Source organism: Medicago sativa, chromosome 4, assembly GCF_051527215.1.
Source record: "Medicago sativa cultivar Bolivia chromosome 4, Bolivia_mono, whole genome shotgun sequence".
Taxonomy (NCBI): domain Eukaryota; kingdom Viridiplantae; phylum Streptophyta; class Magnoliopsida; order Fabales; family Fabaceae; genus Medicago; species Medicago sativa.
The window spans coordinates 94,336,374-94,351,346 of NC_140752.1; the positions used below are offsets into that span (position 1 = coordinate 94,336,374).

General features: G+C 33.3%; 3 protein-coding genes and 1 pseudogene across 4 annotated transcripts; all 4 read left to right on the top strand.

Moving 5' to 3' along the window:
• Nucleotides 1-508: 508 nt before the first annotated feature.
• LOC146934025 (short-chain dehydrogenase/reductase 2-like) lies at nucleotides 509-2,634 on the top strand. The gene is made up of 4 exons (XM_085705860.1): nucleotides 509-705; nucleotides 1,249-1,507; nucleotides 1,636-1,830; nucleotides 1,988-2,634. The coding sequence occupies exons 1-4, from the start codon at nucleotides 614-616 to the stop codon at nucleotides 2,381-2,383; spliced, it is 942 nt and encodes a 313-aa protein (XP_085561986.1). The 5' UTR covers nucleotides 509-613; the 3' UTR covers nucleotides 2,384-2,634.
• A 2,501-nt stretch (nucleotides 2,635-5,135) lies between these two features.
• Nucleotides 5,136-7,869, top strand: LOC146934026 (succinate dehydrogenase assembly factor 2, mitochondrial-like). Of its 2 annotated transcripts, XM_085705862.1 has the most exons (4): nucleotides 5,136-5,449; nucleotides 5,556-5,682; nucleotides 7,224-7,292; nucleotides 7,379-7,869. In XM_085705862.1, the coding sequence occupies exons 1-4, from the start codon at nucleotides 5,247-5,249 to the stop codon at nucleotides 7,523-7,525; spliced, it is 546 nt and encodes a 181-aa protein (XP_085561988.1). In that variant the 5' UTR covers nucleotides 5,136-5,246; the 3' UTR covers nucleotides 7,526-7,869. The 2 variants fall into 2 exon arrangements, with proteins under 2 accessions (XP_085561988.1, XP_085561989.1); XM_085705863.1 differs by lacking the exon at nucleotides 7,224-7,292.
• Nucleotides 7,870-8,499: 630 nt separating this feature from the next.
• LOC146934027 (uncharacterized protein At4g14100-like) lies at nucleotides 8,500-9,944 on the top strand. The gene is made up of 2 exons (XM_085705861.1): nucleotides 8,500-9,286; nucleotides 9,394-9,944. The coding sequence occupies exons 1-2, from the start codon at nucleotides 8,818-8,820 to the stop codon at nucleotides 9,585-9,587; spliced, it is 663 nt and encodes a 220-aa protein (XP_085561987.1). The 5' UTR covers nucleotides 8,500-8,817; the 3' UTR covers nucleotides 9,588-9,944.
• A 1,758-nt stretch (nucleotides 9,945-11,702) lies between these two features.
• Nucleotides 11,703-13,622, top strand: LOC146934028 (uncharacterized protein At4g14100 pseudogene; annotated as a pseudogene).
• Nucleotides 13,623-14,973: the final 1,351 nt, after the last annotated feature.

Consider the following 14,973-nt stretch of genomic DNA (forward strand, 5'->3'; position numbering starts at 1 on the left):
AGAATATAAAAAGCTATGAGCTTTAAGCTCAAAAGCTACTTGAATTAGCTTCTCATGAAAAGCTATAAGCTCGTGAGAAAAGCTTGTTACCAAACACGTCATGTTTTGATCCAACAAGCTTATAAGCTAATTCAACAAGCTATAAGCTAGCTTCTCGGGTTACCAAACACAGCCATAATATACAGCCTTTGATTTTTTTTTTGGGGTAACTATACAACCTTCGAATTTTTAGAAGATTTATGTCAATAGAGTTCACATGGAAAGTTGCAAACAATGACCCTGTTTATTTATTTTTTTGACTGGATTGTCCTAGTTCTTTTGATGAAATAAATCCTCCAACAATAAGAACATACATGTAACCAAAAAAAAAAAAAACATACAATAACTTTTCCTTAAAATATGCCGAACAAAAGTTAGCCTGAAGTCTAGTTCTGCACATTTGACCAAATGGCCAACATCAGTGCTTAGACCAACAACGTGGCATACATTTTCATGTGTGACAATACATTTGTTCCTATACACTTCCAATTTTCACACATTCTATCCTCTATCATTCCAAATTGCAGAGGTCATTGGTGCTAAATTAACACATTCCTCAAAGAGAAAGAGAGAAATGGGGCACAAAGAAAAATCAAAAGAGAAAAAAGACAAGAGATCGCAAGAGATATCGCTTTTGAGGACCATTCCTTATTCTGATCACCAAAGGTTGCATTTAATTTCTAGCTATATGTTATTTCATCTTATAATTAGGTGTAATTTGTGTGAGTTTAAATATAATTCAACTATCCAATAGTTGCTTGGATGAGATGAACGAGATCACATACTCCTTCCGGTCATTATTATAAGCAAATTTTGACTTTTAGGTTTATTCAATAAATGATGCATGTGGTCTATATTGTAGACCACATACATCATTTATTAAATGAATCTAAAAAGTAGAAATTTGCTTATAATAGTGACCGGAGGGAGTAGTTTAATAAGAGGTTTTGGAATCAAATTGAAAATGCAGAAGCCTAAAAACTATATAATTAAGCGTATAATGGCATTGATTTTTGAATCAATAGTTAACCTTTTGAGTTTGGGAGAGTTTGGGAGTGTGCTCCTCCTAGAGGTGTCAGGTTCGACAATTTAGGTGGACTAATTTAGCTTCTTAAAAAAATCATTTATTGATGGAATTAAGGAATACTAGTATATTTCTTACTAGCATGTGTTAAATTTAATTTTGGGCTAATACATATACGTATATAGGTGGTGGTCTAAGGAAACAATTGCTGTGGTTACCGGTGGAAATAGAGGAATTGGGTTTGAAATCTCAAGACAACTTGCTGATCATGGAGTGACTGTAATATTAACAACAAGAGATGCTAGTGTTGGCGTTGAATCAATTAAGGTCTTGCAAGAAGGTGGTCTCGATGTGGCATGTCATCAACTTGATGTATTAGATTCTTCATCCATCACCCAATTCTCTGAGTGGTTAAAGGAAAACTATGGTGGCTTAAATATTCTGGCAAGTTTATTAAGCAAATATGGTTAATTTCTAGCTTTCATTCTTACAATCTAGTTGCAAGATAACTGAATTAAATTAATTAAATGTCTGCATATGTATCTAAACAATAATGTATCATATATTTGCAGGTAAACAATGCAGGGATTAATTTCAATTTTGGGTCTGATAATTCAGTTGAAAATGCTCATACGGTTATTGATACAAATTATTTTGGAACCAAACGTATGATTGAAGCTATGATTCCATTAATGAAGGCTTCCGCTGCTGGTGGTCGTATTGTAAATGTTAGCTCGCGTCTAGGTCGACTAAATGGAAAACGAAATGTAAGTACTATATACACGAGTTTAATTATGTCACACGGTCAATTTAAAAAGTTTTATACTGTTAGCGTATCATAACCAATCATATGTGCAACTTTAGAATTGACTATGATTAAATTAAACATTTTTAATGATATGATAATTATGAATAATGTTTCAGAGATTGGAGAATGATGATTTGAGAGAGCAATTAAGCAATGTGGATAATCTTTCAGAGGAACTTATTGACGGTGTTGTGACTAATTTTCTACATCAAGTAGAGGATGGAACTTGGAAATCGGGAGGATGGCCTCGAATATTTACCGACTACTCGTTGTCGAAACTAGCTGTTAATGCTTATACAAGATTTATGGCAAAGAAACTTTCAGATAGACCTGAGGGTGAAAAGATTTTTATTAATTGTTATTGTCCTGGTTGGGTTAAAACAGCTCTAACAGGTTATGCAGGAAGTGTCTCAGTTGAGGATGGTGCTGATACTGGAGTTTGGCTTTCCCTTATTCCTGAACAAGCAATTACAGGAAAGTTTTTTGCTGAGAGAAGAGAAATCAACTTCTAAGAAGGTTGGGATAGGGACTTGAAAAATAAAATTAGAATCAACTTCACGTATTGCAAAGGAAAGAAAATTTGAAAATTTAACTCAGTAGTTTATACTTTATTTGTGTGAAGGAGTCTACGCTTTTTCAGTGCGACATACATGAGATTATTTGAGGCACTTCCATCATGGAATTGTTACCATGTTGAATGTTGTTGTTATGTATCATGCTTATGGGACATATTTTTTCAATGAGTTATTTTTGTAGAAATTAATTTAGAGCAGTGCTAGATGGTGCGAATGTTTTTTCGCGTAAAACACACGAGCGTGTAATTTCCACCTCTTACAAAGCGAAAACCAAACTCACACGTACCCACAATTTCACACGTTGCCGCCAATTGGTTTGACAGCATATTCAAGTAAAACCAAACTCTTTTTATCCAAAAAAAAAAAAAAAACCCAAACTCTTAAACAATAGAAACAAAGGTAATTGTAAAAAAAAAAAAAAAAATTAATATTCAATTTGTTCCTGAATGTGTAATGAGTAGCCACAATAATTTCTTAATGTATCGAAATTTTAAAATTATCTATGATTGTGCACTTCGCTAGTCCAAATAGTCTAAATATTGTGAGTACCGAGAGCTTATTTTAGTCTCTAAGACTATTTTGACTAACATAGTGTACAATATAATGTACAATAATTAAGAAACTATTTTAAAATTTTAATACATTGAGGAATTATTGTAACTAATCATTACACATTCAGAAACCAAAATGACATTTGAAGTTTACCACAATTGCCTCTAAAACAGAGATAAATGTAAAAAAAAAATGACATATGCAAACAGATTTGAGCAAATTAAATTGTTTAGATGAATTTATCCATGTATCTCAGTACCAAAATATATTTCAGTATAATTAAAGTAGTGAAAGGCTTGTTTAGTTGTGTGAATAAAGAAAAAATAACTAAAACATCATTATTTAATTGTTCGTGTGATTCCCGCGAATTGGTTGTCGTACCAAGTACTCCCTCCGTTTCACAATACTTGTCCATTTTGAAGAAATTACACATACCAAGGAATCAAATAAATGTTGTCATTTTTGATGAAATTCTTTGTGTTTTTTCTATAATACCCTTACTCATTTATTATTTCATTCTATTATTTCTCTCTCTACAATAAATAAGTAAGGGTATTATTGATAAACCAATAATTAATGTTGCATTGAAACTTGAAAGGGACAAGTAAAATGAAACAAAATAATTCTCCAAAATGGACAAGTATTGTGAAACGGAGGGAGTAGCATTTTTCATTAATTTAAGAGTAGTTTTCTAGTGTGAGAAACTCTAACTTCTCTCTAAACTTTCTTTCTCTTTCGTTCATCGAGGAGGGGTGGTTTTAGGTCATTTTTTGACCTAGAATCACCCTCTACATCTTTTTTTCCCCTTTTCTTTCAATCTAAATAAGTGGTTTTCTCATGTATCAAGTTTTTTCTTGTGTTTTTTGTGATTTCGTCGTCTAAGTGCGGCGTTGCGTTGTTCCCCGTCCTGTGCGGCGCTTGATTTCGCGTCTTGTCGCGGTGTTCGTTTAGTTCCTATTGAAAGATCTACGTCAGTCAATTACAAATTCAACCAATGATTTGGGCGTCATCGTTGCAGATCCGGAAACATGGGTATTTTGGTGAATTAGGTTTCATCATATTATTTGGAGGCATTTTGCAGTTGTATGCTATTAATTTGGGTGTTGTGAGTTTGTTCGCAGATTCACCCTTTACGTTTTTAGCGATGTTTGTATCTGATGTACTCTATCGATTTGAATGAATGAATATCCTTTTGTTTTTGTAAAAAAAAAAAATTAAGAGCATAATTTTCTTATTAAATGTAGGGTTGGTCCAACAAATTTAGAGGCCTAAAGCAATTTTATTGTGAGACATTTTACAATAAAAAAATTACATACATTTTATGAAAATAAATAAAAAAAATTCAAATTTGGTCGAGCTAAGAATTGAACCTTAGACAAAAAGAACACGAGACTTTCACTTCTACTGACTCAACTTGGGAAACATTCATTCAAAAAATTTAGGCACCTTCGTCTTCCATCCAATTGAGTTTCTCGCGTGCCATATATAGTTCGGATATAAAATCCTTATGGCATAAACACCCTATAAATTTCTCCAAAATACGTTAAAATATTTCGGATTTTAGAATCCAAACATGGCGTGTGAGAAACTCGTAGGGTGCGATAGACTAATCTTTTGGTAGAACTATACATAAGGATGAGAATATGATGCCGACCTACGAACACCTATATTTGGTATTGCGTTGGTAGTCTAAAATCACCATGCCCATCGTGATTTTTTAAACGGTACACTTTACACTATACAATGCTTGTTTGGATGAATGATTGTAAATCACGTTTTGCTTGAAATCATGACAAAAAATCACTTTAATGGAGAATCTTTGATTCTCAGCTTTTAAAAACCACGGAAAATTTACTTTGAATAATATGCAAATGTGATTTTGCTTCATCAAACAGCACTTCAAAGAGGCACGCTGTTTATGCAAAACCATGTAAGAGAAATGGTAGCAACAAACATTTTTCAACCCTTTCTCTTTGATTGGTTAAAATTCAGGTGAGTTTTAACCAATTAAAAGAGAGTGTGTTGCTAGTATTCTCAACCTTAGTCGTAAGAAGTCTAACATATATCCCGGTGATACCAAAGACACATCAGCTGATTTTTGAAGTACTAGTTGAGACGTGGGCAAAGAATAGAATTTGCGTTGGAGAAATAAGCCACGGTAGCAGAAGCCAAAAAGGAAGAAAGAAAGAAGGCACGGTAGCATCATAATAGTGCAACTGAGAGAAAGAGAGAGGAGAACGAAATCGAAATGGGTTCGTTGAGAAGAGTCGTACTAAACTTTCACAGAGTCCTCAACTCCTCGCCGCAACCATCAACCACTCTTCTCCGACCTGTTTTTGGATACTATAAGATTTCTCCTTTCACTTCCCACACCGGTAACACTACTCAGTCTAATAACTCGCTTCATATTGATTTATCAAATGAAGAATCCAAAAGAACCTTGTTCAACAGGTCGCTTCTCTTCCTCTTTCTTCTTTTCTTATTTCTATCATAAATAAATAATTAATAAACCTAACGTGTGCGTATTACTGAATGATCTCTGTGTTACAACTAATAGGCTAATATATAGAAGCAAGCAACGAGGGTTTCTCGAACTCGATCTGGTTCTCGGAAAATGGGTACAGAATAATATCCACTCCTTGGATGAAAATCAAATTCGATCTCTCATTCATGTGCTCGACTTGGTATTTTATTTTCATTTTTTTTTTCTCATTATAAATTGTGAATTTATGACGATGATCGATCAAAATGCTATTCTGTAAATATTATTGATGAATTTAATTCCAGTTTTAGACAATATTGTTTTCTTAGCCTTTTGAGGGAAGTACTTCAGGGGAAGAATACAGTAGATCATGATCATGATGTTGTTTGGATCATAAGTGCTTTTGTGTAAACTACTTCTCTCACAAAAGATAAAATCAAAGCAATTTATTTGTATATATGCGATAAACTATTTTCAAAAGCTATCCTAAAAAGCTTATGATAGTTAGTTGAAAGCTGATTATGAACATGTCATAAGTTTTGTTTTCATAAGCTCTCCCAAACACTCTCACAAGTGCACATGGTAAGAGATAAGCTCAAAGTCCCAAATTGGTACCTCTTGGATTTGCTAAAAAACAGGAGATTGAGTTGAACAACTTTTTTTGTACCTATTTGATTTAGAAACTGATCATGAGACGAGAGAAAACATGTAGCTAAGGACTGGACAAAAACAAGAATTTTTGTCTGGGACAACTTTTTGTCCCTAGACTATTATAAATATCAAAATACCCTTTTTATTTTCCAAGAAAAAATATATTATCTCTCTATCTCTCTCCAATACAGTTATGTATTGTCTTGTACTATTCTGTCATGTCCTATACTGTTATGTCTAGTACTGTTATGCAAATCAAACGCACTCCGAGTGTGTTGTCAACCTGGTTTCAAGGGATGAACATAACTCCATGTACAATAGGCAAGGAGGATGGAATTGAGACGATGTTTGCCTGTTAGGTTTATATTGTTGATGAACTTGATATTTTTGTATCATCTATCTAGGAAATGAAAACCTCAAGACCTTTGGGTTAAACAATATATATATATATATATATATATATATATATATATATATATATATATCACAAGTTTTCAAATGTAAATGATGTATCTGTTTTAAAGAGCTAGAGTCTGGTCACAAAAGCCTGGTTGGATTGGATGTTCCAAATGCATGTTTTTGTTGACCTCATTCAATTATTTTCATTTGTGGAATGGTCCCGATTTTTCCCCCAATGCACAAATGCTTCAGTTTGGTTGTTTTACCTGTTAGCCAATGATCCATCTACCATAGTTCTAAATTATGGTTGCGTCGCCGTTACTGATACGTTGCGAACCTTGATATTGCGGAAAAGTGCGACCACAATACCGCAATTTAGAACTATGGCATCTACTCTAAGAGGGCACAATTGTGTTTGGAATCTTGTTGGTGAAAAGTTTAGCATCTTTCTTTGTACACATTATGAAATGGTGATTTGCATTTTGCATGTTGGTAAGATCCAAACGAGATCTAAGTCTGTAAATGATAAAGGTTGTGTGTGGCGAATGTAGATAGTGTGATTGTTTTGTCACGGGATTAATTTTGTAAGCCTTGATGGGAAACGGATATGTGTTAGCAACTAGTTGCTTAACTTTGAGATAGACAGATATCTTGATTTTAGTCTATGTTAACATCAAATTCCTACTTATGTAGGAGAATCCAGATTTATGGAAATGGTTATCTGGGCAAGAGCAACCCCCGGAACCAATCAACATAAACCCTGTGAGTCTCATGTCAATATTGAAATGAAATTCCAATATTATTGAGATTTGAGCATACAATGCTAATGCTAGTTGTTTGTTGCTTAGGTCTTTACTGCAATGCGGGAAGGAGTTATGAAGAATCTTGATAGCCATTCTTCTCCTGAAACAAGAGCAACACCTGGGCAACCATGGGTAAGAGGCTGGGATGATATACAGAAATTTCGGGGAGGCCCCAGTGCCGGGAATCAGTAGCTTGGGTATAAATGATACTGTCTTTGTAACAATAAATTGAATTCTTGTATACCATCTTTGTTACTATAAATAAGGGCTTAGTAACAACAATTTGAAAGTTTGTTTTAGGCTAGTAGCTACTAGAGATCAGTAAAAGAATAAAAGGAGTGAAAAGTAGAAGATTGCGGTTTCGCTTTCAGTGAAACTTTGTTCTGTATTCATCTATTATATACCTATTGCCAGTGGTTGTACCATAGATGTTGTAGCTTAAAACGGTTGACTCTGGATTCTTCTTTTCCTGTTCTAACAGTTGATCTCATACACCAATAGAACAAATAAAATCAAGGGTATCATTGTTGCTGCAAGGAATGGTTTCGTTAATTCAATGTGGTAGATTATTTTCATTAGACCGATTTTAGGTTTGACTTAACTTGATGAGGTAAGAGTTTAATAAATAAGAGTTTATACAAGACAAGATCGGGTTTGTAATAATAAGGATCCGATTACTCTAAAATGAACAACCAATTTTAGAATGTAAAGCGAATAATATCACTCTAGAGGATTTTTTTTTAACAAAAACAAAATCAACACATTTTATTAATATTGACAATCTCGATACAAGATGACATATGATCATGAATTTGAAAACTACCATAAGATAATGACGCTCTAGTTAACAAATGAACATTATTTGTTTGTCGCCTTATGAAACATATCTTAAAGTTTTGTAAATTCCCAATGAAGCTTTGTAAATCTCTAATAGCGCCAAACTTGTTTGCAGTCGAGTTCAATATATGCGTTAAACAACCCAAACTATCAAGTCATTTTATCACTTCCTTTAATCCCCATGCTTCCGGTCCTTGAAACCAAGCTGTCCTAAATCTTATATATCACTACTAGAATTCGAGTGTAACACCTCATACTATTTTTAAAATTCTCGATTTACCCTGCAAACCAACATAAATCTTTCTAACATACTTTGTCTTCACTAGCACACTTTTTGAAAAACTTCTTAAAAGACCACTTATCCAAATATTATTCCAAATCAATCTAAATATTACTCTCATTTCAAACACTTTTAACTATGAAGTTCTTATCAATTGAGCTACCGAAGTGAAGATCCACGATATTTGTAAGAAGCTGCCGATAGATAAATACTATCCTTAACTTGATGGGAAGTAACGGATTTTATTATTCACCCAGCCAAAACTAAAGGTTGAGAAACATTTAAAATGTTACACGCACTTAAACCTTATCCACGTCGTTCATACTGATACTGTTCGTAGTTCACACCTTCCGAAATCAGCAAAGCAATGGCCTCTGCCACAGAAGAATGCATTTGTTTGTTTTTGTGTCTCTTCCTCTTCCTTCATCTCTCAACTTCGACCACAGAGGACCCAATTCCGGCGCCGTGGCCGGAACAGTTCCACTCAGTCCTACTCCTCAACAGAAGCGGCTCTCTTCGAAAACAAGACTTATGGTACGATTGGCCCAATGGACGAAATTTCAACATTATCCAATACCAGCTTGATGTTCTCAAATATGACCTTGAATGGAACAATGGCACCACCTTTCTCTACACTCTCGACCCTTTCGAGCACACTTGCAAAGTGACTCAATATGATGTTGGTATTCCACGACCCAATTGGCTTGATGGTGCTAATTATTTGGGTCAACAATATGCCGACAATTTTCTGTGTAATGTTTGGGAGAAAGTCGAATTTATTTGGTACTTTGAAGATGTTCTCACTAAAAGACCTGTCAAGTGGATCTTCTACGATGGTTAGTTGCTTTAATTTGAAGTTTTCGTGCTACATATAGCTAAAATTACTGGCTAGAAAAATATGTTATGTTTATTAAATTCATTATATGATGATTGGTGAGTGCAGGAATGATTACTGATGTGATGACATTTGAGGTTGGAGCAGTACTGGATGATGCCCATTGGCAGGCTCCTGTCTATTGTTTTAGTAAGGCTGAGGCTGAACCCCAAATACACAACAGAAGGAGCAGTTTCTCATTAGATTTAGAAGCTGCTATTGTTGATGATTTTCGTTGGACACTAATGAGTGAGATGAGATAGGCCACCCAACAATATCATATGATTTATAATTGTGATGTGTACTCTGTATAATAATCTTTGTTTTGGGGAGGCCTCGGTGCTGGTTTATAATAAGCTTTGCTTGGGCATCAATGATATATATTGTCTGTAACAATAAATTGAATTTTTTTATACCATCTTTGTTACTATAAATAAGGGTTGAGTGGCAACAACTTGAAGGTTTGTTTTAGGCTAGTGGCTACTAGAAATCAACAAAAAGAGTGAAAAATAGAAGATTGCGATTTCGCCAACCTTTGTTATTATGTATTCATCTACCATGTACCTATTGCTGGTGGGTGTATCATATATGTTATAACTTAAAATGCCTGATTGTGGATACTTCTTTTCATGTTCTAATAGTTGATCTCATACACCAAAAAAACAAATAATCAAGGATGTCATAATCATTGTTACTACAAGGAATGGTTTCATTAATTCAATGTAGAATCACAGCAGAGCCAAGATGATACCAATATAAACCTCTTGGAGTCATCGTTCAATAACTAAAGTGTTGGGTAAACTTCACTGAAAAATTAAAAAGTACATTTCACTGTGTGTTTGGAATTTTATGAGTTTGAAGAAATTAGGCACCGTGACTTTGATTTTTTGTAGGCATATGTTGGTTTTCAAAATTTGAATCCTAGACCTCCTCTTAGTACTCCTTCAGCATTTTTCAGCTTATCAACCAAGTTATCTTCATGGGACACAATGTGATTTTGTTGAAGCTCTAAAGTGTAGTTTTTAATAAAATCACAGTAAGACCCATAAAAAATTGATGACTCTATACACTTTTTGTTGTTTCTCCAACTTTTTCCCAATATCACACTTGCATTGTCGTTGTTGATAATTTGCCGGTTCATGCTTTCAAGTTTCAACTAACCATGGTCATCTTTGTTCGTCGACATTCCTCCAACTTTGCCTTGATTTATTTAATCCGAGAAACTCTTCTACAGACACAATCACAAATGATAAATATTTGGACACACTCACATCAAATGAAAAAATTTAAAGCAAAAATAATTAGATCACATCAATCAACATCATTTAATTTTTATTCTCTTTTAATTTTTGCATTTGATGTGAGTGTGTCTAAATATTTATCATTTGTGATTGTGTCTGTAGAAGAGTTTCTCGTTTAATCCTTCATCCGTTCATGATTGAGAATTGTTCCTTACAAATCTTTTACATTCTCTTGGTAGGAGATAGTATAATGCAAGCTCGGCTCCACCGTGTTCCGTTCACCAACATGGATTTGGACTGTCGAGTAATCCTCTAGATATGACGAACCCTTCTTTGTTGTGCGATGATTCTTTCTACGAATTCCCATTGTGTCTCGCAAGAAAGGAAGTTTGTATGGCACCAGAACACTCATATCATAGTTCTCATCATAGTTCTCCACTTTCAGTTGAACCCAAGAGATCAAATTCTCTCGGTTGTTATTTGAATTCATGTCATAAAGTGCAGGGGTCTTTTTCTCCAAACTTGGTTTTGGTTTCAATTTTTTTCGACATCTTTCTTATTCTGCTTCTTTCACACTAATTAGTGGTGTGAAAGCTGTGATATAACAAAATGTAGCAATAGACTATGGGCACAAGCCTTAAGCACACTCACGCTTATATATTTTTTATTACTTTTAAAATATTTAAAAGAATAAAATGTTAAAATAACATTTTGTGAATGTGCTAAGAAATTTATACTTATCTTGAGTTCATGGAAGAAATCCAACAAAATGTGGTGGAAAGGTAGTGTGTCTTGTATTCCATTGAACAAGTAAGTCTTATTTGAACAAAAATACAAATAAAATGTGTTAAGGCGCGAAGAAAAATAAATAAAAAATAATTTAATAACATCATTCAATTATTTTCATTTTAGTTTTTTCCATTTATGTGTATGCCTAATCATTTTTATTGGTGTTTATGACAAAAAAAAAATCAAGTATTTCTCATTCCGGTGAACATCTATCCAATCCATACAATCAGAGATGCTAAAATTCCTCCTATAATTTCTAAATTACATCTATGATTGATATCCTAAAATAACTAGCCAATATTTACAATTAATGAGAGAATCATGTACAGTTAAGAAATTAAATATCAATCCCAAAATTTGAGCACTAATTACGCTTATTAATACATCTTATATAACCCCGTTGTTCATATATTGATACTGCTCCTACCTTCACCTCTTTCCGAAATCAGCAATGGCATCTGCCACAGAAAAACGTATTTGTTTTTGTCTGTGTCTCTTCCTCTATTTCTCAACCTCGACCGCAGACGACCCAGTTCCGGCGCCGTGGCCGAAACAGTTCCATTCTGTCCTATTCTTAAACAGAAGCGGCAGACTTAGAAAAACAGACTTATGGTACGATTGGCCCAACGGACGCATCTTCAATATTTTCCAGAACCAGCTTGGTGTTCTCAAATACGACCTTGCATGGAACAACCGTACCTCCTTTTTCTACACCCTCGACCCTTTCAACCCCAAATGCGAAGTGCTTCATTTTGATGTGGGTATTCTACCACCCAATTGGCTTCATGGTGCTAACTATTTGGGTCAACAACATTCCGACAATTTTCTATGCAATGTTTGGGAAAAAGACGATTTTATCTGGTACTACGAGGATGTCGTCACTCGAAGACCTGTCAAGTGGATCTTCCGCGACGGTTAGTTGTTTTATGTCTTGTTTGTTTATTAAGAAACACTTGCGCAAACATGTACATATATTAGTTTATTATGAAACACTTACACAAACATGAATACATATATGGATGCCGGTAATAATGTAAAGAAAACATGAATACATGTATGGATGCCGGTAATAATGTAAAGAAATGGATGTGATTGAATGTAATTATAGAGTTGTATAAGTCAATTGATTTGAGTTAAATCTTGAAGGTGTTAAAGCAAGGGAGTGTAAACCCTAATTTTATTTTTAACAAGAGTGTAAACCCTAAGTCGTAAGTAACAATATTAAACTTACCGCAAAATTACTTTAGGGTTATTTACCTTATTTATTTATTTTTTCAAAAAAAAAATTATCTTATTTATTTGTAACTGTTTAGTTTTTTTTTTTTTGTCTCATTCAAATCATTTATTGGTTAAAATGTCTGCAAGTTAGTCTTTTTTTCATTTTCATTAAAAAATACATTGATGAGGCAAGCCACATAAGATTATTAGGGTTGGTGTTTTCTAGGTTTTGATTGTTTTTTCTGAGTGTTTATAACGATAAAATATATTTACAATAAAAACTATTACTAATAATCATACGTGGCAATTCACCTCAACGCTTTTTTATTTTTTATTAAAAAAAATAAAGAAAGGACTAACTTGTAGAGGTTTTAACACATAAAGGATTTGAACGGGACAAAAAAAAACAAAGGACTTAATAATTATTACAAATAAGTAAGATAAATGACCCTTGAAATAATTTTGCCTAAACATAACAACTAATCTATACCAAGTACTAACACATTGGAGAAAACCACATGTATGAGTATATACAAGATGGGTGTTATTTGAACAACCATTTATTGAGTTAGCTTGTGGGACACCTAAAATATTCAAAGAAATGTAAGTATTGACACAAAAACAAAAGCAATAGAGAGATAAAAAATACAACGTGAGTTTGAAAAAGAAAATTATCATAAAAGTTATCACAAAATAATTGTTCAAATATCATTTCTCATGTGCAAAGTGTGATTTTCCTTTAATTTGAAGTTTGGTGCTACATAGCGAATTACTTGCTAGAAAAATATGTAAAGTTTATTAAAGTCATTAATTAATTACTAATTGTGTTACAAGTGATTGGCAAGGCTGATATGATGATTGGTGATTGCAGGAATGATTACTCATGTAATGACATTTGAGGTTGGAGCAGTTCTGGATGATGCTCATTGGCAGGCTCCTGTCTACTGTTTTAGTAAGGCTGAGGCTGAACCCCAGCAGAAATACTTGGGAAGGACCAATTACTTATTAGATTTTGAAGATGCTGTTGAAGGTGGCTTTGGTAGCATATGATTTATAACTGTTAGGTTAGCGTGTGTATTTTACTGTTAGGTTATATATAATATTCATCTTTTATAAATTTGTGCTAAAAATCTATTTAAAATCTATCTATCATGCCTTTTAAGAATGTTCTTGGACAGAAAATTTAATTGCATCATAGCCAACCTTATTGAAGAAACCATTTATTATTGTCATCGTTTTCATGGGAAAAATTCTGCTAACTCTCATTTTACATTGTTCAAAGTTCCAAACACTTGATATCAAGCTAATTGTTCAAAGTTCAAAACACTTGATATCAAGCTAAAATTGACAAAAGTTATAACTAGTTGCATCCTTCAACCGCGGAAGTTGATAATAATTTGGCGGGGTTCAATTAAACCCCTTGAACTTTAAAAAAAATCCAAATTTACTCTTATATATTTTGTATTTTGAAACATTTTGTTGCATTACTGGTTTAAGAATTCAAAAGTTTGAACTTCTAAAACAGGGTTCTGAATACGCCATATAGATGATATACATTCTTTTTCAAAACAATTGTACAAGTCTTCAATAATTTATCAATCGTAACATCCACTTTATTTTGTTGTCATTACTCATCATTTTTAACGGTTATTTTACCTTCTGTACTTGAATTTGATAATAACTAACATACCAATAATTTTTGGCATATCATATCTAACATGATAAAAGAAACCACATCGAGAGAAATGATATTTGTACAACAATTTTATGACAATTTTTAGATAACTTTCTCTTTCATTTCACATGATGTTCTTATCTTTCCTCTTCCTTTTTTTCCCTCTATCTCTCTATTGTTTTTGACCAATATAAAAAGAGAGAAAAATAAGGTTGTCACAAAAATTGTCATCAGATAATTGTTCAAATATCATTACTCTATTGTTAAATATATAACTCTAGCGGAGAAGGAGTGTGAGACGAGTTATAAGTAAACAAAATTGTATCCTTACAAACTAATGAGATGGGATGCATGATAACTGATATGCATGTCAACTCGGACCCCAATTCCTTCTTTCAATGGGAGCAAATTACTAGGCACCCTTTTGTTTCTATTTTATGTTGGGTTAGGGTCAGACCCTACCCCTCTCATAACATGCGATTCATAGCTTCATGGGAAGTTGCCATTTTGCTTACGAAAAATATTTTTTCTACACCCAAACACCTCATGAACAACTTGAGAAGAAAAATAAATACAGAGAATGATGTGTAGATTAATGTTATGATAAGAAGAGAGATAGATACAAATAAAATGAAGTGTTGCATATATAATGGTTAGAAAAATTATATATCATTGTTGTTTGTTCACTCTACCCAAAAAGAAATATATTTGGTAAAGACTCAGTTT